At 38.7% G+C, this 23756-nt stretch overlaps 1 protein-coding gene across 2 annotated transcripts; it reads right to left on the bottom strand.

Annotated features, from left to right (window-relative positions):
- Positions 1-1135: 1135 nt before the first annotated feature.
- On the bottom strand, positions 1136-17538 carry LOC124777282 (transcription elongation factor S-II). 2 transcript variants are annotated; one of them, XM_047252627.1, is made up of 7 exons: positions 17360-17428; positions 16379-16434; positions 15538-15715; positions 15252-15461; positions 14968-15176; positions 4027-4173; positions 1136-2318 (listed from the first exon to the last, which is right to left on the bottom strand). In XM_047252627.1, the coding sequence occupies exons 3-7, from the start codon at positions 15629-15631 to the stop codon at positions 2238-2240; spliced, it is 741 nt and encodes a 246-aa protein (XP_047108583.1). In that variant the 5' UTR covers positions 15632-15715; positions 16379-16434; positions 17360-17428; the 3' UTR covers positions 1136-2237. The 2 variants fall into 2 exon arrangements, with proteins under 2 accessions (XP_047108583.1, XP_047108582.1); XM_047252626.1 differs by lacking the exon at positions 16379-16434 and having other exon boundaries at positions 17360-17538.
- Positions 17539-23756: the final 6218 nt, after the last annotated feature.

Here is a 23756-nt window from a genome sequence, read left to right as displayed (position 1 = left end):
ACCTGTTTTATATTTCTCCAAATGAGGCTTGGTTCATCATCAAGTTATGTGAACTCCCACAATACACATCATTATGCATCAGAAAATCCCTTCAGTACTTCGAAGACCAACTGCCTAATATCAAGATTTCTGCCTGGTGTGCAACAACTGGTGTCTGCGTTATAATACGATTCTTTCACCACACTGTTGTTAATGCTGATCAGTATGCCCAGAAAGTGTTTAATCCACATTTGAATCAACTCACAGACGTCTATAAAGACTGTATGGATATTTTCAGCAAGATGGAGCAACAGCATACACTGTCTTGACAACTTTGTCACGAGTGCATGAGGTGTCCAGTGAGGAAAGGACAATCAGCGGAGACAGTGCAATCTCCTGGTCATCTCAATCGCTTGACAGCTGTTCCTGCAATTTTTACCTGTGAGGCTAATTTAAGGGTCAACAGTACTCAGATAATCCGCGCACACTCAAAGAACTACAGCAAAACACTGAAAAGTTCTCCTGCTATCACTCAAGCAGAGCTGTTATGCCTGTCTCTCATGTGGGAAATCAAGCACTGCTGTCAATGGTGGCCATTTCCAGCATCTTCTAGACATTCATTAACACAGATCAGTCTCACATCAGTCTTACTTAAAATATTTCCCAGACCAGATTTTGCTTAGTGCAGTGTCTTGCAATGACAGCTGATGTAATACACTGAAATTACAGTTTGACATTTTATACATATAATTAAGATAGTATTTCTTGGAGCAAGCAAAAAGGCAGCAAAACATTGTCTTTTCTTATTAGGTCAAAGCAAAATACAAAGTAAAGAATTTATTTTATGTTACAGTTCTACTGAGTTACTGTACAAAAACAAATTCAAATAAGTGAAGCACAGACCTTGAAGTTTATATTTAACTAACACATTAGCACTGATGTCACAGAACTTGGCATTAAATTGTATAGAAATTGATACTGTGATACGGAGTTCAATGAGCTGATAGCAAACAAAAGTGCACAAGGTACTGAAAACTCAGTTAACCCACTCTATGTAATATTATTTGTAATAGCTAACACAACTACATGTCATTCTCAATATTATACAGTGTGTCTGATACATTGCTCACAAGTTCATCTTGGGATTAAAACAATGTATGTAAAAAATTTTATTAAAACATAATTGTCATCAATGAGTACACAAAAAAGCAACATTTGTATTTACATCAAAAGCATGATTTCTGATCAAAATGTATCCAAGACCACAAACTGGTGCACGCCTACTGTAGCACCAAGACCTCCAAGGATCTCAAATTTCAACAGATTTATCTTAATTTATTGTTACTACAATAAATGTAATGACTTTATAACATTAATATTCACTCAAAACACACACAAAAGATTATAGACAAAGCTCTACCTGGTATAGAAATACCAGCTACAGAAATGAGAACAACTGTTTGAAAGGAAAAGTAGAAGCAAAAATTCCCAGAATTTTACTTTTACTCTTCAAGAAGAAAAATGCTGAATGGGGAGGGAGGGAGGGAGCAAGCGAGGAAGGGTGGGAGAGCGGGAGGAGGGTGGAGGAATGAAATGGAAGATTATTAAGTTACCACCAAACATCAAAAACAAAACAAAAAATCGGAAAAGCAAATAATAAATGGGAAAGTGTACAGTAAACCTGTCTTACTGCATGTCATCAGTATTCATTAACCCTAAAGTGTCTTGGTCTACAAGAATCACATTCTTGATTACATTTAAACGAGTGCAGAATTGTTTATGAAGCTACCCAATCTCACCACTGCATTACTTATACGACGACTTATGAAAACAAAAAGCAACCTGATGCTGCAAACATGTATCATATTTGGAATTCTTTTTTATACAATTACAAGTTTATAGAATGCTTCCGATAGCTTACACACCACTGTGAAACATTTATGCAACAGATGTACGACCTGATGACAAGTGAATATCAATCACTGGTGGAATATTTGTTTATAATTTATATTGATTCTGGACAGTTTTGATCAGTATCATGAACGTGTCATGTGAATCTAGCACCACACAACCCCAAATGAAGTTAAATTTGTACAATCATCTTACACTGTTTAAGTCTTATCATGTAAGCAATAAAATGGAGACATTAACATGCTGAAGGATAATGAACACACATTTTAGCTTCAAGTTATAGGTCTCTAACATTCGTGGGCAATTAACATGCGAACATTTCAAGTAGTTTTACTGTGAGAGATCTTTTAACAAAATTTCCACCTGTTTCCACATTCATTACACATCACAAATGTTGTCATAGGTTCATCAGCACTCCTTGTCTGAACCTGGAAAATACAGAATAAGAAACCTGTTAGATCTATGTATTATATGGTCTAAACAATTTTATCTTTATTAAGCTGGCAACTGGGCCACACACGCCTGCAAACATCCACAAACCAGTGCCTAAAAAAACAAATCTCAGCTGCTGTAACCTTATACAGTGAGTGCGCATAATTAAACAATGCACACCTCCATGGGTGGCCTACAGAGGCTGCCTCACATTGGCACAGATGGCGCAGGCAGCACTGCGCTGGGCTGTGTGCGAAACAGCCATATATAAACCAGTGCAGTGGGTCCTCATAAACAAAAGTTTAGCTTTTCCACCACATTTCTATATCACATGGACTGCTAAGATTACAATTGTAATATGGTTATGTATTATCATCAACCTGATATACACTATGTGACCAAAGGCATCCGGACACCCCAAAAACATTTGTTTTTCATATTAGGTGCATTGTCCTGCCACCTACTGCCAGATAATCCATATCAGCAACCTCAATAATCATTAGACATCATGAAAGAGCAGAATGGGATGCTCCGCGGAACTCACAGACTTCGAACTTGGTTAGGTGATTGGCTGCCACTTGTGTCATACGTTTGTATGCGAGATTTCCACACTCCTAAACAACCCTAGGTCCACTGTTTCCAATGTAATAGTGAAGTGATAAGTACAGCACAAAAGCTTGCAGGCCGGCCTCATCTGCTGACTGACAGAGACTGCCGACAGTTGAAGAGGGCCATAATATGTAATAGGCCGACATCTATCCATCACACAGGAATTCCAAACTGCATCAGGATCCACTGCAAGTGCTTTGACAGTTATGCGGGAGGTGAGAAAACTTGGATTTCACGGTCAAGCGGTTGCTCATAAGCCACACAGCATGCCAGTAAATGCCAAATGACACCTTGCTTGGTGTAAGGAACATAAACACTGGACAATTGAACAGTGGAAAAACATTGTGTGGCGTGATGAATCGCAGTACACAATGAGGCGACCCGATGGCAGGGTGTGGGTATGGTGAATGCCCAGTGAACATCATCTGCCAATGTCTGTAGTGCCAACAGTAAAATACGGAGGCGGTGGTGTTATGGTGTGGTCGTGTTTTTCATGGAGGGGGTTTGCATCCCTTGTTGTTTTGCATGGCACTATCACAGCACAAGCCCACATTGATGTTTTAAGTATCTTCTTGCTTCCTACTGTTGAAGAGCAATTCGGGGATGGCGATTGCATCTTTGAACACGATTGAGCACCTGTTCATAATGCACGGCCTGTGGCGGAGTGGTTACACGACAATAAGACCCCTGTAATGGACTGGCCTGCACAGAGTCCTGACCTGAATCCTATAGAACACATATGGGATGATTTGGAACGCTAACTTCATGCCAGGCCTCACTGACCGACATCGATATCTCTCCTCAGTGCAGCACTCCTTGTAGAATGGGCTGCCATGACTGTACGTATGCCTGCGAGAGAGGAAGCTGTCATCAAGGCTAAAGGTGGGCCAACATCATACTGAATTCCAACATTACCAATGGAGGGTGCCACGAACTTTTAACTCATTTTCAGCCAGGTGTCCAGATACTTTTGATTACATAGTGTAGGTGCAGCTTACCAAAGGAGAAAAATGGTTCAGATTCAAATTCTTACTACTTGTTCACTCTTATTAAACATAAATTTTTAATAAAATAAACTGCACTAGAGTTGATTACCTGGTTATATGTACAATTCCTCTTCTTGCACTTGCCACATTTCAACAAGTCTGTCTTTGTTCCCTGGACGGTAGCCAGCTGGGCATCATTGATAGACTCCTTCAAGAACTTGTTCCTTAAGCTCTTCATCTCATCACTTGCCATTTCCTTCAAAAATTTAAGAACAGCTGTGCTTGAGGTGCACTAATCGGTTCAAGTTTTAAAGCTGTTACAAATGACTTTTGAAGTTGAAGCTGTAATTAATGGTTGCACCTCTGGTCCTGTTTTCATTAATATGACAGGCATTGTGCGTAACTACAAAAGGCAGTTACCCGCAATGTGTTTCAAATTTAATTAGTTTCTCTCTCAACTGAATACAAATATAATTCACAATCTCATGTTAAAAAAAAAAAAGAAATTGAGAGATCACACACATAAGTGCTTATTTAAATATGAATGGTTGGTATGTCAAACATCTAGTGCCCATCACAAAAATATAACAATTTGGTCACTTACATGAAAATTCAGTGTCTCACAAAACACAAAAGAATACTAGAGGAAAATCATCATCATTCATTGTTACATAAAGGCCTCCTCTATACTTACCTAATTCATTACAATCTTCAGCTATATGCATTACTGTTGCCTCTGCATATTTTCTGATGTTATCTATTTCCCTACCATTACATATGTACCATTACTTGAGCTAAGTTATTTGATTCATTATATAAGTTTATCTAGAGGCAAGGAGTACAGTGCCATCTGCAAAATGTAGCTGCTTCATTCCCCTCGTTACAGGTTCCGTTCAAGTTTGTTCCCTGATCCATTTGTTTACTTTGCTATCTCTCCTGGTAATTCTCAGTATTTATCTCTCCATTGCTTGCTGAACAACACCCAGTTTTTGAATGGTTTTCATATTAAAAGTCTTTGTTCAGTGGCATAACTGAAAACTGGTAAGATAAATTAACTGCCAACTTTATATTCCAGATGGCTCAGAATCTTCATTGTAAGGAACCTGTTTAGTTTATTAAAAGCATTCCAGATTATTTTTACACTTGTGTTCATTTCTTTTTACATTTGTCTAGTCACTATTGTCCACTGCCCTTAATACAAAACATCTTTAACAGTCTCTAAAGCTTTTATTTGTACAATGCCCTTCTCAATGTATTGGTTTTCAGGACACTCGCTCAAACTTGCGCTAAGTTATTTGATTCATTATAGAAGTTTATCCAGAGGCAAGGAGTACAGTGCCATCTGCAAAATGTAGCTGCTTCAAATACATTCCCTGAACACATATTCCATCTTCTTCTTCCTAATTTATGGAACTGAAAATTTCTTCCAGGGATGCTGAGAGCTGTTTTGGTGATACATAATTTCCTTGTGTGACTCCTCTTTTAACTCTTTAATTACTCACTATTCTGATGGGAGTCTTATGGAAGGTGTCTCATTGCTGTATACATTGTGTAATATACAGTTACTAACAAATACTGAATCAGGGTCTTGTTTCTTGAGGACTGTTAGTGTAGAATTACTTGAAACAGAGTCAAAAATGTTTCAAACTCTATGAATACGAGGCAAGTGATAATTCATACTCACTGTTGTCTCTGTAATTTCATTCATGATATGCAAACGGCAGCTGTGCTATAGCCACTTCTTGGGTCTGCTTTTTCCATAACCTGATTAAAGTTTTTTCTGTATGCTTGATGATAATTTTATCGAATATCTTTGACATTACAGAAAAGAGATTAATAAATGTATTTTTTATGCCTTTCCTTTCTACTTTTTTGTGAAGCAGAACAATGACATCAGTGTTAAATTGTGGGCAACTGTCTTGTTTTACAGTCGTTTTATAAATAATTTGGCAAGATTTTTTTCTCTTGTGTTACTTCTATTCTTAATAATTACTACTAAATACCAAAATCTTCAGGTTTCTTTTCTTTCTTCATACCCACTAATGGCTTTATATAGTTCATCTAAGATTACTTCTGGGGTGTAATTATTTACTTCAAGCTGTTTCAAATCTGCCCCATGGGGCAAGGGCACATGCAGCTCTTTCAAGAAGCAGGCGCAAGTGGTAGGCTGCCCAATTTCACGGTATTTGTGTCTTGTTTTGTTGCACACAGACATCTCAAATTGTTCAGCACATTTGACAGATGACAACACTTAATTCCAAAATACTCCTTGGTCATTCCAGCACATACCGTTACTTTGAGTGATCAGTTTATAAACAACTATACTTTGTAGAAAAGATAGCAGTAATGACAATCTCCAGAAGCAGCACTTTGCCATTCTCACTTTCCTGGGAAGGAAAATTCTTTTTTGTTAAAAAGATGATTGTCTCAGTGCCTTGTGTGCCACAAAATATTTAAAACAAAAAAGAATTACAATATTGAGCATTGCTGGGGGGGGGGGGGGGGTGGTTAGTGTTTAACGTCCCGTCGACATCGACGTCATTAGAGACGGAGCGCAAGCTCGGGTTAGGGAAGGATTGGGAAGGAAATCGGCCGTGCCCTTTCAAAGGAACCATCCCGGCATTTGCCTGAAACGATTTAGGGAAATCACGGAAAACCTAAATCAGGATGGCCGGAGACGGGATTGAACCGTCGTCCTCCCGAATGCGAGTCCAGTGTGCTAACCACTGCGCCACCTCGCTCGGTTTGAGCATTGCTATGTCCTTCGCATGATACAGCATGATGAGCATCACTACATGTCTCTTTGCATGACACAGTGTGATGAGCTGGACAGCAATGTAAGCCAGCAACTCACTGCTGCACTGGAGGGCAAAGTACAGCAACAGAGAAAACTGGGGTAGAGAAAATTTACACACAAAATTCCTGCATATTCTTCAAAAGCATACACTTGGATTATCAGATGAGTTCCATAAATTAATTTTAGATCACCAAAATGGAGGAACATTCAATTGGGATACCTATGTGTACATTACATGTGGTAAAAATGAACATTCTTGGCAAATACTTTTTAACATGTTCGAATGTTATGGGTTATGTCAAAGAAAACAATTTATTGAGAAACAGACAACACAAATGCAAAAAAAAAAAAAAAAAAAAAAAAATTGTTCTTTTGAACCACAACTAGATCTTTATTCTCACAAAGTAATGAGTGCTATTGACAGCGGATGTTAAATTAATTCCAAACTTTTAGATTTACAGAAGACTTTAAACACTGTTCATCACAAGTGACTTCTAACCAAATTGCGTGCCTATGGAGCATTGTCTCAGTTGTGTGACTGGACTTGTGATTTCCATTCAGAAGGTAACAGTTCGTAGAAATCGATGGAAAGTCATCGAATAAAACAGAAGTAATATCTGGTATTCCCCAGGAAGTGTTATAGGCCCTCTGCTGTTCCTGATAAATTTAGGAGACAATATGAGCAGCAGATCAGAGATGTTGCTGTCTTTTACCATGTTACCACAATCAAAACATATGGCAGAACAATTTAGACAACATATCTGTATTGTGCAAAAAGGAGCAATTGACTCCAGATAATGAAAAGTGTGAAGTCACCCACATGAATACTAAAAGGAATCCACAACATTTCAGTTGCAGGATAAAACACACTAATTAAAGGCTGTAAATTGGACTAAATACTTAGGGATTACAATTACAAATAACTTAAATTGGAACGATCACGTAGATAATGTTGTGGGGAAGATACACCAAAGATTGCAATTAACTGACAGAAAATTTAGAAAATGCAAAAGGTCTACTAAAAAGACTGCTTACACTACATTTTTCCACATGACTGACATCAAAAAAGTTCAAAGAACGGCAGCTTTCTTTTTTTGTATTATCGTCAAATAGGCAGGAGTGTGTCATGAATATGGTATGCAAATTAGGGTGGCAATTATTAAAACAAAAGCATTTTTCATTGCACCATGACCTTCTCATGGATTTTCAATCAGCAACTTTGTCCTCAGTGTGTGAAAATATTTTGTTGGCATCTATTTACATAGGAAGGTATGATCATCATAATAAAACAAGAGAAATCAGAGTTCGCATGGAAAGATTTAAGATTTCACTTTCCCATGCATTGTTCGAGAGTGGAATGGTAGAGAAATAGGTTGACGGTGGTTCGATGAACCCTCTGCCCCGGCATTCAATTGTGAATTGCACAATAGTCATGTAGATGTCAATGTACACGTATATCAATGAACTGTCTTTAATGAGTAGTCTGCAACTCCAAAAATAACAAATATTTTAGTCATCCTTTCTACAAATAGGCCTTGTCTCAAGACTGTATCTTCAGAGACAGAAATTAAAAATATAGTGACAAGTCACCAGAGACAAAAAGTTTATCAAAATGCTACAAGAGCATATATTTTTGGTACATCTTCTGTAAAAGATGAAATGAATATGTTTAGTTCATTTGTGACAAACATAGAAGAGTTGTGCACAGCTCAAACACATCATAAACTGCAGTCGAAATAAATATAAACAAAGTAATGTAACAACAAATGGCAGAACCAATCTTGATTTAACAGTAATATTTAGACAATGTTGACAAGAGAAAGTGAGTGTCATATTTCCACTTCGAACGAGAATTAACAAACAATACTTGATGACAACTTTTGCCTCTGTATGATGATCTGTGCAATAAGCCTACAACAATATCCAGTCATCTTGATCTCAGTTCACGCTCTTTTAGAAATTTGTAGGAAATCCTTAGATTGAAACTCTCCACCTAATCTCTCATACGTATCTCTGGCAGCAAAACAGAAGAAAATGTGCATGAGAATGAGATACTAAAGTTCTGTAATTCAAAACACGTTCACGCACAAGGTCCTTACTTCTGTACCATAATTTGATGGACACAAAAAGTCACAGATAAGTGATACCATATTTTAAAAAATTGTAATTACTCAATATAAACAAAGTCCTAGACCCTGAAAGACCTGTTTCTAGCAAAAACATTGTTGACACCTATTTCTTGCAGGTTTCTAGAGCATGTCCAAAGGCTGAACATTATGTAGTCTCCGCATCACACATTTTCATACCAAGGCATCGGTAACATCAGTGAGGGATTTGACTGGTACTGTGGCAGACTGCCTGCAGTAAGAATGCCAGACTGAACCCAACCGATGACCCTGCCAGACGGTAGCAGTATGTGTTTGTCTCCACCCATTTATGCAAATGAAACTCTGCACTATTATATACTGTCTACGAATATTTGTACCCTACAGGTAGTGATCTCGACGTGAGAATGTTAGCTTCACTTGGACACAGCATGAGTACAGAAAAACCATGAGACACAAATGGCAGCAATCCACAAAGCATGAAAGTCAACTGCCCGCCACCATCCCACCATCAAATGAAAATTTGGAGCAGTTGAGAGCACAGCTACTACAGTTACATCAGTTCCAACTATACAATCCATCATCAGCTATGAGACAAGTAACAATAGTGTACCAGTAGTAAGAATTCCTCTGGGATTTAGAGCAAATGACTAGGAGGCAGTCATCGCCATATGCAAGAAAAATCACGGAGAGGCAGCACAGTGCCTGCAATGATCAAAGACCAAATCTTCACCACATACACTGATGACTGATGTTCACATTTTCACAACTCTGAAACAACTGTTATCTTGTTTAACTGAATCATCTGAATTTCATTGTTCAGTTCATGACCAACATTTGGAACATAACTGGAGACAAAAATATGGCCGCTTATACACTGTCCAGAGTAGGTGCCTATTTCAGCCAACAGATTTCAATGAAATGGGAACTGCACATGATAACATTGCAGAACTGAAGATCATGTTGCAAAAAATACTGGTCTTTCAGTTGTGGCATGTGCCACTGCTAGGTGATGGCATAGCAATTTACTGTGATGAAGCCCCAGGCCAGCCATTACTGTATGTAACAGCATCATCACAGCATATTCGAGTCTCTGCATGGAGTACATCATCCTAACATTTGCGCTTCAAAGACGCTAGTAACACAACACTTTATATGGCCTCGTGTGCAGAAAGGTTCCCACTTATGGACCCATGAATATGCCCAGGGCCACAAATGCATAGTGATAAACTATGTACAGGCACAGATCACAAACTTTGCGATCAATGCAAGTTTGGCACTGATGGCTGCAGATCTCATCATCCACCTAAAAGTTTCATCAGGTAGCCCTAAGTTTTACTACTGCAAGCACAGACTGCAGAGAACGCGTCACATGATTTTACAGCATTTCGGCTGTCTGGAAAAAGTGACATCTGATCACAGTCGCCAATGGGAGACAGGGGTGTTCCATACAATGGCACAGATGTATTGCAGTAACCTAGAAAGAATGACACAATATCACACAGTTTTTAGTAGCATGGTAGAATGATTCATCATTTGCTTAAGGCTGCCATCACATGTTACACCACAGGGCCTTGGGTGGACATATTCCTGCTAGTACTGCTCCAACTGCACAGTGTGCTGCAGGACTACCAGCCATCTGTGGCAGAGCTTGTGTATGACGAGCCTCTGCAGTTGAAAGGTGATTCCTCGTGATGATGATGATGATGATGATTGGCTTGTGGGGTGCTCAACTTCGCGGTTATCAGCTCCCAACCTTTGCTCAGTAGAATTTCACCACTTTCAGGAATGATGATGAAATGATGAAGACAACTCAAACACCCAGTCATCTCGAGGCACGTGAAAATCCCTGACCCTGCTGGGAATTGAACCCAGGACCCTATGCTTGGGAAGCGATTTCTCACTCGCCTGCAACACCTGTCCACTAAACATCAGGACTCGTGTCAAACTCCCGGAAGAGATCGAAGAGTTGTGATCAACACGTCCCTCATGCATTAACAAACAGACACTTCTCTTTAGGCTCATAATGTAATACTTTGGAGCCACATCGCCAATGGCCCTACCTAGTTATGGAACAGGTCAATACGACAGACTGTCCAGCTAGAAAAGGAAAGGAAGTCATGTCCATCGAGCAATGTAAGCCAGCGTACTCGAGTGCCGAAGACGTCACTGAACTGTCAGCCACTACTGCACAGACTTGCACCCAACCATTAAACTCTGTCAACTCAGGTGGTGGCCGCCATACACCCAGACACAAGTGCTACAGCGTTCCAGATGTCACAAGAAATAGTCACAACTGTGATGTTGTCATAAGGATGATGAGAGGGTTCTGCCTGGACCCACAGACATTTCAAAAACTGGCAACTGTCGTTTACTTCTCCCAACAGGGGCAGGGGTGTGGCTGTCTAAGTGCCACAGACTTCATGCTGGCTAAACAGCAGCTTTGGGACAAAGTACTGTGGCAGACTAACTGGGGTAACACGGCCAGTGTAAACCTCGTGACCATGCCAGGTGGCATCTGCTCACACTACTCTGTATCCAGTTATGCAAATAACTGCCTATGCTACTGCATATCATTCAAGTGTATTTGTACCCCCACAAAAATAACGATACTACCATGTGCTGTGCACCATCCACACTGGTGGTTACAACTGCTGGCTGCCAACAACTGTCGGCAGATTTCCATACAGTTTTTCATTGTGGAAACTATTAAAAGCATCTTGCATTGAAGGTAATGATAACTTTGAGCTTCTGCAAAACTTCACCTACCTTGGGGATTTGCATTCTTTTAAATTTGGCATTCTTTTTTTTCATTGTTTTTGCAACAGTGCTATGACCTTTATTGTGTACCACAGGAGATATCATTAATCTATTTGGTATACATCTCTTGTCATCAATACTATTTCTTTTAATTCGAACCACACTTGGTCTATGCTTACATAGTCAGGCTGGAAGAAGTGGTGACTGTCTTGTATGAGGGCATCAAGCTAATTTTTATTTGCATTTTTTTTTTAAAGAAAGGTGTATTTTGTTTTCATTTTTGGTGGGTTTGGATGTTACAGTATTGATTCTCACTATAACAACCCTACAGTTACCATCCCTGTATTTGTCACGATAGTCTCTATTTGCTCTGGACTATTTGTTGCTAAGAAGTCCAATCCATAGGAGGAGTATCACAACACAGATGTCCCATTAATTGCTGGACTAATGAATATTGCAGGTGAACAAAGGGAAGATCCAACATTGCTGGAGACCACAGAGGCATTAGAGGTGTCAAAGAAGAATTCATATTAACAGTCAGCATTGACCGACTCCACAGTTGAATGGTTAGCGATGCTGCCTTTGGTGTGGAAGGTCATAGGTTCGGACTTTTGTGAGGCAGCAGGTCATGTACGAGGCCCACTCACAACTCATCAAATGAGGACCTGCTTGAATAAAGAAACAGCAGAACCAACAGGATACATCACCTGGCAATAATGGCTACAGGGACTGGTGACATGGTAATCACATGTCTCAAAATCACAGATCACTTCTCTTACTGCCTTGTAGGCAGCGGTTGCCCAGTCGAAATAGGCCCAAGGTCTAACCCATGAGTGGAGTTCATGTAAGGATGGAATATTCTACAAATAGAATTATGACCCAATAGGATGGAAATGATAGCTCTTCATCACAGCTCATTTATGTCCAGTCATACTGAAGTCGTTCCATGACACTCCAACAACGGGTCATTGGGATTTGCAAAGACCATTGATAGATTCAGAAACTGGTACCAGCAGCCAGGTCTCTGCCAACCTGTCAGATAGTATGTACACCATCATAAGGGACTCTTAAAATGGGAACATACACCTCAATTTCTACCAAGAAACTCGATAATTTCTCCTGCAATTGTTACATTTCACCAAACTGAAACCGACCTTTTGTTCTCAAGATGAGAAATGGAAATTCGCCAATAATATTGAACACAGACTACCTCACTCAATGCAATGTCATCAAATCTGTACTAAATGTCATAGTTCCATAAATCATCAGATTACTAAAGGAAGGAGTAATGCACCCACAACTGTGTGCAAGGTAATACCTGCATGAAAATTTTTTATGGGTACTTATAATCGCCATTCGCCTTCCAAAAATATTAGAGATACACCATACCCCCAGGTCTAGCCCCCCCCCCCCCCCCCCCCGAAACTGTTGTATGGACCCCCTTGCCACACACTCCCAAGTTTCACATAGTGGTACTCCACTCTGAAATTGTTGATTGCTGTTTTGTAGTGATCAGGGAGCCACACAGTGTGTGGACTGTTTTTGTGTAGAGGTTATATAGTTGAATTCCAGTGGACAAGCAGGATACTGGTTTGAATTCTTAAGCCTGCACTTATTTAAGATTTGTGATATCTGGAATGTTCTCAAACTGACTTATTTACAGAATACTGTAATATGTAACAACATTCTATGTGATAAATAGGGGCTCTGTCTGCTGATGTAGGCAGCTTAGCTCTGTGTGTAATTTAGTGTGTGCACAATAAACATGCTTTCAATGTGAAATGTTATTAGCTGCTGATGAACCTGTTCTCATAGGTAATAATTGATCCCCTAACTAAGGAAGCAAAGTTTTTCAAAGACTCAACTCAAGTCCTGGAGACTACGTTCAACTGAAACACAGCTCACCTTTTTCACACACCATACATAAGTGAAGATGTAGTTTCTGTTTCCCTAGATAATGGAAAGGGCATTGACACTGAACCATGACGACAAGTGATAACCAAGACATGGGCATATGGTATATCTTCTCACATATGTGCATTGTTTTAAGAATTTTTGATTAATACAACCCAGAATGAATCAAATAGTCTCAACCAAAGGTAAAGCAGACTGTAAACTTCGGTTTACTGGTAGAAAAGTGGGAAGTACAATCATCTACAAAGGAGACTGCTTAAAAATCATTCGAGTGACTGGTTGTAGAATATGGCTCAAGTGTGTGGGACTCATATCAAATAGGACTAAGACAGGATATTGAACGTATACAGAGAAGCGTAACACGAATGGTCACAGGTTTGTTTGATCTGCGGGAGAGTGTCAGAGATGCAGAACTGCAAAACTCTTGAAGAGCGGCATAAAGTATCCCGAGAAAGTCTGTAATAAAGTAGCAAGAACCTGCTATAAATGACGATGCTAGGAATATACTACACCCCTACACATCACTCACATGCATTTCGTGAGAATAAGATTAGAATAATTACTGCACACATAGAGGCATTTCAAACAATCATTCTTCCCGTGCTACATACATAATGGAAAGGAAAGAAACCCTCATAATTGTTACATTGAGACGTACCCTCTGCCATGCACCTCATGGTGGTTTGCAGAGTATAGATGTAGATATAGCATTTTACACTGAATGGTAAATACGTATTACAAAGAAAAGGTAACAACGAGATGTAAGGGAAGCTCTGAAGTTGTCAATATACATAAATGTACACAAAAAGCGTCAGAAGCATGCTCACAACACAAATTTCCCTTTACAAAAGTGTAGCCCTTCAATGACCGTAAGGAAATGAAGAACAACTTGGGCAGTATTTCTACCGTGTACTCAGTACCAGTTCTACTCTAGTAATACACCTACCAGAAATGTTTCCTGTATACCTAATGGAATCATGTTGTCCATAGTTAAAATATATAGCACATTTAACAGTCATGTGCCCTACATATCAATAGACAATCAGTTTTCCATACAGCAAACCAGAAATATTCATGAAAAATAAGTTTGTTCATTCATATGCTATTAGAAAGAGAGAGAATTTTGTGCTTCCTGTTCGCTGATGAAAATTGTATGCCGATTCCCAATTTTTGGGCATGAAAAACTCCAACATACTAAAAGACATGTAGATTTTGAACAAAAACATGTCTACCAAAACAAAGCTACATGATAACTCTGACACAGAAACATTACTACTTGGTGAAAGAACTCCAGAAGGATAAACTGACAATTTAAGTAGAATGTCTTTGATCATCAGCCATTATGTAATTTTTTGGCAAAAAGTGATTGACAACCGCAAAAATTGTACATTTCACAAAGCTCTGCCTCAATGCAAAAACTTGCTTTTACAATGAAAGCTGTCTTTTACAAATAACACAGTCTCCAATTTCTTACCTCTGCTGTCATTACAGCTAATTTATTGGCAGATATGACCCCCACAAGGAAATTCATCCTGAGGCCAGGATTTTTTACATCTTTTAGATTTGCAACTCTGCTACGTATCCTGTTTTTATATCGCATATCAGTGTTGCGAAACTCGTGAAAGACTGCTTCTTCTAGTTCCTCGGCCAGTTCTTCTGGAGTTGCACATCCCTCAGGTATTTCTGGAATTATTTTGGAAGTCAAATAATAAATTTTACGCTAAAACAAATAAATCCAGTAAATCAATAAGTACTTACCACCATCCCCTCTAATTGCCACAGCGAGCAATTCCCGACACTTTAGACGAACTGCATCAGTTGTATTTGAAGACACAGGAGGGAATGTCGTTGGAACAGGCTTCTTCTCCTTTTCTTTTTCCTTGTTTTCAGTCTCCTTAGGTTTCTCATCTTTCTCTTTTGTCTTTTTGGAACTGTTTCCCGAATCTTTACTGTTTGGTGTACTGGATCCTGGAAACCAACAGATGCTGTACTGAACAAACCCCAAAACTTTCATAATTCAGGAGCACATATATTATTTCCATACCTGAAAGAAACTTCTTCCAGTTTTTTATCAAAGTCTTTGAAAGACTTATCACTTCCTCATCTGTACTAGACTTTCGGAGGGCATTAACAGTCATACCAATCCTTGTCTTTGTCAAAACCTCTAAGTTCACTGGCAATTTCTGTAAGACTTTTAGTAAGTCTAAAGCTTGCTCCTGACCCTGGAATTAAATTACACACTTGCAACTTGTTGCACTTTAGAAAATAAAATGTGTTGGTAGCATCTCACATTTCCCAAATGAATTCATTTTAAGACATGAGGAAGATTATGCAGAAGTTAAGAAAAAAAAGGTGAGAAATGGGGAGGGAGGAAGAGAGAGAATCACAGCAGTTTCCCATTACCTCATACAAGTTCTTCTCATTGCAGTAACACAACAGCTCAATCAACAAAATTATTTATACAATTTGCGACCGTACAGTATGTGTAAAATACACTCACTCTAATGTCATTTCTTGAGACTGCCAAACAAATTTCCTTGTACCTATGTAATACCTACAGATTTTGAAACCAACAGATTTCACTAACTAAATATTGGCATGAAGCTTGGAAACACAAAATAAAAATTTATCACAATTTCAAATTCATCATTTCTAAATCCCAGTACCCTGCACAATTCATGCTACGAAGCACATAAGTTATGTTGTTTTGATGATATGATACTATTTCCCGAACTCACTTTTGCTAAGAATCTGTTGTAGACAGAACAACAGTTTTCTCTTATAATCTAATGGCACACAACAATTTTTGGTGCTTTTTATGCAATCATTTATTGATATCAATATGATTTACATTGTTTCACACTTAATAGTAGATACTACCGCACCTTGCATGGAGGACTTCATAATGGAAGAGCAGCTGTCGATGTTCCTATGTCTTTAACTGAGAATGAACAAAAACACAAATGGAAAACAACACACAAGGGGAAGAAGCATGCTCAATCAAGTGTACAGGCAGAATTAAAGGAAAATAACAAAACGAACACATTGCATCATAAGAAGGAAGGGATGAGGCTGATGAGAGTAACAGCAATACTTAGTTTTATTTATTTATTGTGTAGGCCCCATCCTACAAGCAGGCAGGTTCTTCAACACGAACTATCAAACGGTACAGTCCTTCATACAAATATGTACAATTGAGCCACGAATGGTGACTTGAGATCGTATATTAAGCTTATGCATTTATTAAGATCTGGATCAAATTATAGTATCTTTAGTATTATTAATGACTGGGGTGGGCTATATACTTCTACACCAACTTTGTATTTTCGGTGACACATAAAACGCACCAACTCTTCTGGCAAAGGAATTCGTTTGGGAAAACTGCTCTTCTTTGAACTTTATGTTTACATAACACATTTAATTCCAAATAAACTAAAAATCAAAATGTCTTGTTGGTCGACAACTTACTATTACAGCGCGGAACTGTTCGGTTTATTGAATGCAATGCAATTAAAAACGTATTTTTCTGAAATAAGATTGCCTACAACCTAATTCTTTTCCGCTATCTTCAAAACAATGAGCATTTTTTAAAAAATAAAGTAACACTGTTATGGAAAACCCCCATGTTATCAAACACAGAATTCGCGCCAAACAACTATACATATCATACAAGAAATCTATAAGGTCTTTAGATGTCACGATAATATCAATAATTTTTTTCATATGGAGGGGATTAAAGCACTAATCCCAACGAGGGAGGTTCGTAACAAAAACAGTGGCCCAACGCAAAATTGTGCGTGTGTATACATTAGCTATTTACGTTATTAATTACTGATAGGAATTTAACAGAAAAAGCAGGAACCCACAGTGCCATCTCCAGAAGTCATTTTATTAAGTGTCTTTTGAATTCTCAAAACTTCTTCTTCCACACTCATTTTTAGTCTTTATGCCTCCGTAAAAATGCTTCGCCAATACTTATATATTGCCACCCACACACATTCAGCTTCTTCCCCACTAACTGTCTCTCTGCAACCGCTTCAGTTCAGAGACATTACAAATCGGTAGGCAAGCAACGAAAGATATTTATACAATCCTTCGTTTTCGACATATTTCCATGCGTATTTCAACGATAACAACCTACATCCTGGGGACGATATGTATGTAAAATCCTACACTGAAGCCAAACTGAGGAACTACTACTTTATTGATTTTTAGTTAACTAGTTATGGGTATGTATAACTTGAACAATTACTGCTGCGGTGATTTATTAACTTGAGAGATTAAAGTCAGTTATTTCACCGATGCTCATATGGTACCTTGTATAAGCTATGTTCAATAACAAATACATCGCCACAGTTTCGGAAAATGCTCTATGTGTAATTCTTTTTGAACAGATACGATAAAGTATTATAAATATTGTGCAGAAGATTTCAAAATCATCGCAGAGAACCCCATTGTCCTCGTAAATGTAAGGCTTGAACGATCAGCATGTCAATTAGAAAATAAAAACTAATGAAGTACAATTCACACTTGACGCCACTCACGTTTAAACACTGCACAATGCGTTTCAAATGGTGGCATTTTTCCTCTTTTCTTCTGTCCACATTGCGCTAGGTTTTTTTTTTTCTTTCATTACTCCTCGAGGCCCATAAACTTTTTACTTTCGCTCTGCACCTTTCCCATTTTCCTATTCCTCCCGGTGTTATTTCCATTTCCCTTAGATCTGCTTTAACTCCTGTGATACAGCACTAATGTTTCTGTTAAAAAAGGTAAAAAATTGTTCTTGTTATCAGTTTTCATCTAGCCTTGTTAGGTGTGATTAGAATACACGATACTCCTTCTCACTGTTTCTAAAATTCGTTCTATCGTTCTATTTTTTTATAAACTTGGTTAATACTTTTGTATCACCTTGCCATATTTTGGTTCCAAGATTTTCCTGATTATTTTCCTTTCCTTTTTCTGCTTCACTTAATTGTTTGGCTGTATTTAACGAAAGATATTCTGAAGCATAACGGCATTCTCGTCTGATGACAGTGCTGTAGTGCCGGAGTTTCACATTTTTTCTTCTTGTCACACAGGTTTTTAGTTAACTGAAGAGCCACTTCCATTTCCCTTGCTCTTGCAAAGTTTATTCTATGTCCAAACCATTTGGTTCTATTATATTATTATTTACCCTTTCTTATCCTTTTGTGATGTTAGTGGCTCGCAGTCTTGTGATAGCGTTGCAGACTTTCGATATTGGGATCCTGGCTTAGATTCCTCGCTAGGTCGGGTATATGTGTTGTTCTTATTACTTCGCAAGTTACCGAACTGACATCAACTGAAAGGACTTGCTCCAGGCGACTGAATTCTGCAGAAGGGAGTTTGAGCCACAAATGCGATATACACATTTCAATTTTCATTCTTCTGTAATCAGTTTCCATGTATTTCAGGGCTTCCTTCATATCTGTCATGTATTTTGTTTTTGAGAAGATATACATAGGTCTGCTTTTGTAGCTGTCTTTTGCAGGAGATTTATCTGCATTGTTGCATTTCTATACATTCAGCTAAGATGGCAAGCTTTCTGCAAAAGCCAATGAAGTGGTACTCAGATTATCTCCTTTTCTCCAAACTGTGATTATTTATAAATTCCTTCTTTTTCTGTTCTTTTTCTTCACCCTCTGGTTACTTTTCCATTACACAACTGAACAACAGTGGTGACAACCCATCTACTAGTTTTACACCTCTTTTAATCTCAAAAACATCGGAGCTTTCACCAAAAAATTTAATTATGCCCCTTGTATTTGTTATTGTGTTTTTTTATGATTGCCACTGATTTACTGTCAGCTCCAAACACTTTTATGTTCTTCAATACTGTTTCCCTGTCAATCAAACCATATGCTTCTTTTTTTAGTCTTCAAATGTTTTATAGCTGCTCTAGGATATCATTCTTCTATATTTGATTATAAATTTCAGATTTAAAATTTGTTCCACACAGGACAGTCTTTTGCTAAACTCTACTTGACGTTCTCCTAATTTTTTTATCCGGTTGGCTTTCCAGCTTACTTTGTAAAATCTTTATTTTACTATTTCACTTTCTTTCTGTGGCAAATTTCAAATGTTCCAGTACAACCTCCACTGAGTGTGCTTCCATAAGCGAGGCTTGATTTCTGAAAACGAAAAATGATGAACAAAAACAAGAAAATAAACACACTATTAGCGAAGATCTTCCTCACTGAATCTACAGATCTTAAAGGTTTCTACACTGTCTATGAACTAGCAAAGCCAGTGGAGGGAAGACCAGTAGGAGGAGTTAACACCTCACTAAAATGGAGAACAGAGAACAGCAAAGTAATTATCAAAGAGGAAAATGTGGTAATAATCAAATTTACCACAATAGCAGTAATAAAGACGTATATGCAGCGAGGTGTAACAGCTGAAAGTATAATAGATGTGCTACCAAAAGTCACCAAACAAACAGGATATGACACAAATATGCAGGCGATATTAACTGTTAACTCTTACCTTGATACACAAGAAACCAAGGCCACATACTTCTAGAAACACTAGAAGAAGAAAGTTTCAGACCAGTAAATAAAAAGGAAATACCAACATACATAGTTCAATACTGAACCAGTGTGGTACACTTAGTCTTTTATAAAGGAAGAAACTTAAAAAAAGGAAAAAAAACAAGAATTATGGTCCTCATCTGTAGTGTCCTTAAAGAAACATACCCCCATAATGATAAGCTTCCCCATCCACACACCACAACTGAGAAAAGAAGCAACTGGACCAAATATCTGTTCCAAAAAATACAACAAGAAATGATACAGCATGCAAAGGTAACATCAAAAGAGCAACGACATTAATAATAGAAGAGAGCAACCTGGGAGAAGACCTGGAAAAAGCAACAAAGTTTGAAATTGAGTCATGAAAGCCAAAAGAGAAAAAAAAGGCAAAAATTGTTCTATTGGGATCTACAAGGAAAGGAAAGAAACCCAATAGGTACTATACGCAACAAAAACATACCAACAACAGTCCGAATTAGCTATATATATATAGAAAACAGGATGAAATACAAATATATAATTAAAAGGAAAAGAGCAGAATTCATCAAGGAGAAGGCAATAAAGTTAGCAATGTATGCAAAATCATAGCAATGAGGAAAAAAGTCTTATCCACAACAGTAGAAATCCACATGAAAAAATGGGAAACACATTTCTCAGACCAACCAAATAAAGAGAAAAAAGACAGGGCATACAACATGGAAGCAACGGAGACTGCATTCAGAATTGAATTAATAACGACTACAAAAGTCAGACAACCAACAAAAGAAGGAAGAAACTAGAAATCGGTGGGTTCAGGCAATATATATGTGGACCATTTTAAACACTTTATTGACAGCATGGAGCAACTATCGAAGATCCTGATGAACAGGTGCCCATAGTCAGCAGTAATTCCCAAAAGCCGGGAAACGATGACAATAAAGATCCTGTATGAAGCTCAGGGGGAGAGAGCTTCCCCAGATTTGTTTAGAGGAGTATATTCACGAAGATCCTGAACAAAAGACTACTCGATGCAATCGAAAGAAACATCCTAGAATGCCAATTTGGCTTTATGATGGGAAGAAGTAAGGTACAAGCAGTAAAATACTTAAGGGACCAGATAGAAGACACACTGAGACATCAAAGAGGAAAGTATAATGCAGTCTTTATAGGTATCTAAAAAGATTGACCAGAGAGGGAGACTTGTCGATGAGAACAGTCGAGGCATGCCTTTAAGAAATCTGATCCAAATAAATAACAAGGTTGGAATCCAAACAGAAACTCATAGAGACAAATGGAGTTCTCCAAGACCACCATATGAGTTAAACACTCTTAAACATATACAGGGTGTTACAAAAAGGTATGGCCAAACTTTCAGGAAACATTCCTCACACACAAATAAAGAAAAGATGTTATGTGGACATGTGTCCGGAAACGCTTAATTTCCATGTTAGAGCTCATTTTAGTTTCGTCAGTATGTACTGTACTTCCTCGATTCACCGCCAGTTGGTCCAATTGAAGGAAGGTAATGTTGACTTCGGTGCTTGTGTTGACATGCGACTCATTGCTCTACACTACTAGCATCAAGCACATCAGTATGTGGCATCAACAGGTTAGTGTTCATCACGAACGTGGTTTTGCAGTCAGTGCAATGTTTACAAATGCGGAGTTGGCAGATGCCCATTTGATGTATGGATTAGCACGGGGCAATAGCCGTGGCGCGGTACGTTTGTATCGAGACAGATTTCCAGAACGAAGGTGTCCCGACAGGAAGACGTTCGAAGCAATTGATCGGCGTCTTAGGGAGCACGGAACATTCCAGCCTATGACTCGCGACTGGGGAAGACCTAGAATGACGAGGACACCTGCAATGGACGAGGCAATTCTTCGTGCAGTTGACGATAACCCTAATGTCAGCGTCAGAGAAGTTGCTGCTGTACAAGGTAACGTTGACCACGTCACTCTATGGAGAGTGCTACGTGAGAACCTGTTGTTTCCGTACCATGTACAGCGTGTGCAGGCACTAACAGCAGCTGATTGGCCTCCACGGGTACACTTCTGCGAATGGTTCATCCAACAATGTGCCAATCCTCATTTCAGTGCAAATGTTCTCTTTACGGATGAGGCTTCATTCCAACGTGATCAAATTGTAAATTTTCACAATCAACATGTGTGGGCTGACGAGAATCCGCACGCAATTGTGCAATCACGTCATCAACACAGATTTTCTGTGAACGTTTGGGCGGGCATTGTTGGTGATGTCTTGATTGGGTCCCATGTTCTTCCACCTATGCTCAATGGAGCACGTTATCATGATTTCATACGGGATACTCTACCTGTGCTGCTAGAACATGTGCCTTTACAAGTACGACACAATATGTGGTTCATGCACGATGGAGCTCCTGCACATTTCAGTCGAAGTGTTTGTATGCTTCTCAACAACAGATTCGGTGACCGATGGATTGGGTAGAGGTGGACCAATTCCATGGCCTCCACGCTCTCCTGATCTCAATCCTCTTGACTTTCATTTATGGGGGCATTTGAAAGCTCTTGTCTACGCAACCCCAGTACCAAATGTAGAGGCTCTTCGCGCTCGTATTGTGGACGGCTGTGATACAATACGCCATTCTCCAGGGCTGCATCAGCGCATCAGAAGTAATAAAATGAGCTCTAACATGGAAAGTAAGCGTTTCCGGACACATGTCCACATAACATATTTTCTTTCTTTGTGTGTGAGGTATGTTTCCTGTAAGTTGGGCTGTACCTCTTTGTAATGCCCTGTATATAACAGATGTGACAAACGCAACTGAGGAAGCCTCAAAAGCAAAAATGATTCTGTATGCTGACAACATGGTAATAACATCAACAGTATGAGAGGATGTACCAAAGACTAGCAACTAAAACAAGGGAAAAATTAGCTAAAGATAACCCAGGAGAAGACAGTTGAAATGACTTTCAGGAAGGGAGGAAGAACATCATCACTAGAAGTAGTGGGGAAATTTAAGTATCCAGGAATTAATGACAGTTAGCACCAAAATATTTCGGTATGCATAATACAGAAAGAGCAGCAACAACCATCGAAGCCTCATATAATATCCCAAACAGAAGCAGTCCATCGACAAGCACAGTGATGTTACTACTCAAAGTGACTTATGGAAAATTGATCATATGGCAAAAATATAAGATTGGCGATATGAAAAGAATATAAAAAGTCAACACTATGTTCAAGAAATATATCCTAGGACTGGGTAAAACAGTGACATCCAGACATGTGCACGAACTCAATAAAGAGACTTATTTCACAGCAGACATTGTGACTACCTTATCTGGACCATACCAGGAGCTAATGGACACTGGGGACTGGAAGAAGATGGAGGCAGTCTGGAGCTCTTCAGTACGTCAACTATGCTGGAAGACAACTGGACCAGAGATGTAGGAAACCCGAGGCATATAAAAAAGGACTTGGAATACATGGGTCTCATCATAAAATACACTCTAAGACAAAACAAAGATGCATTATGAAGTTATCCAAATGGGACGAAAATCGGTAGATGTGATGTACGTTTACAGACTAACAAATGATTACAGTCTCAGGAAAATTGGATGGTTTATTCAAGAGAAAGAGCATTACAAACTGTGCAAGTCAACAATGTGTTAGTCCACCACAGTCACTTCTGCAAACATTCGTTTGACTCAGCATTAATTAACAGAGTTGTTGAATATCATCCTGAGGGACATC

This window comes from Schistocerca piceifrons, chromosome 2, assembly GCF_021461385.2.
Source record: "Schistocerca piceifrons isolate TAMUIC-IGC-003096 chromosome 2, iqSchPice1.1, whole genome shotgun sequence".
In the NCBI taxonomy this organism is placed as follows: Eukaryota; Metazoa; Arthropoda; class Insecta; order Orthoptera; family Acrididae; genus Schistocerca; species Schistocerca piceifrons.
The sequence above is the reverse complement of the archived record's forward strand: the minus strand, read 5'-3'. Positions and strand labels throughout refer to the sequence as shown.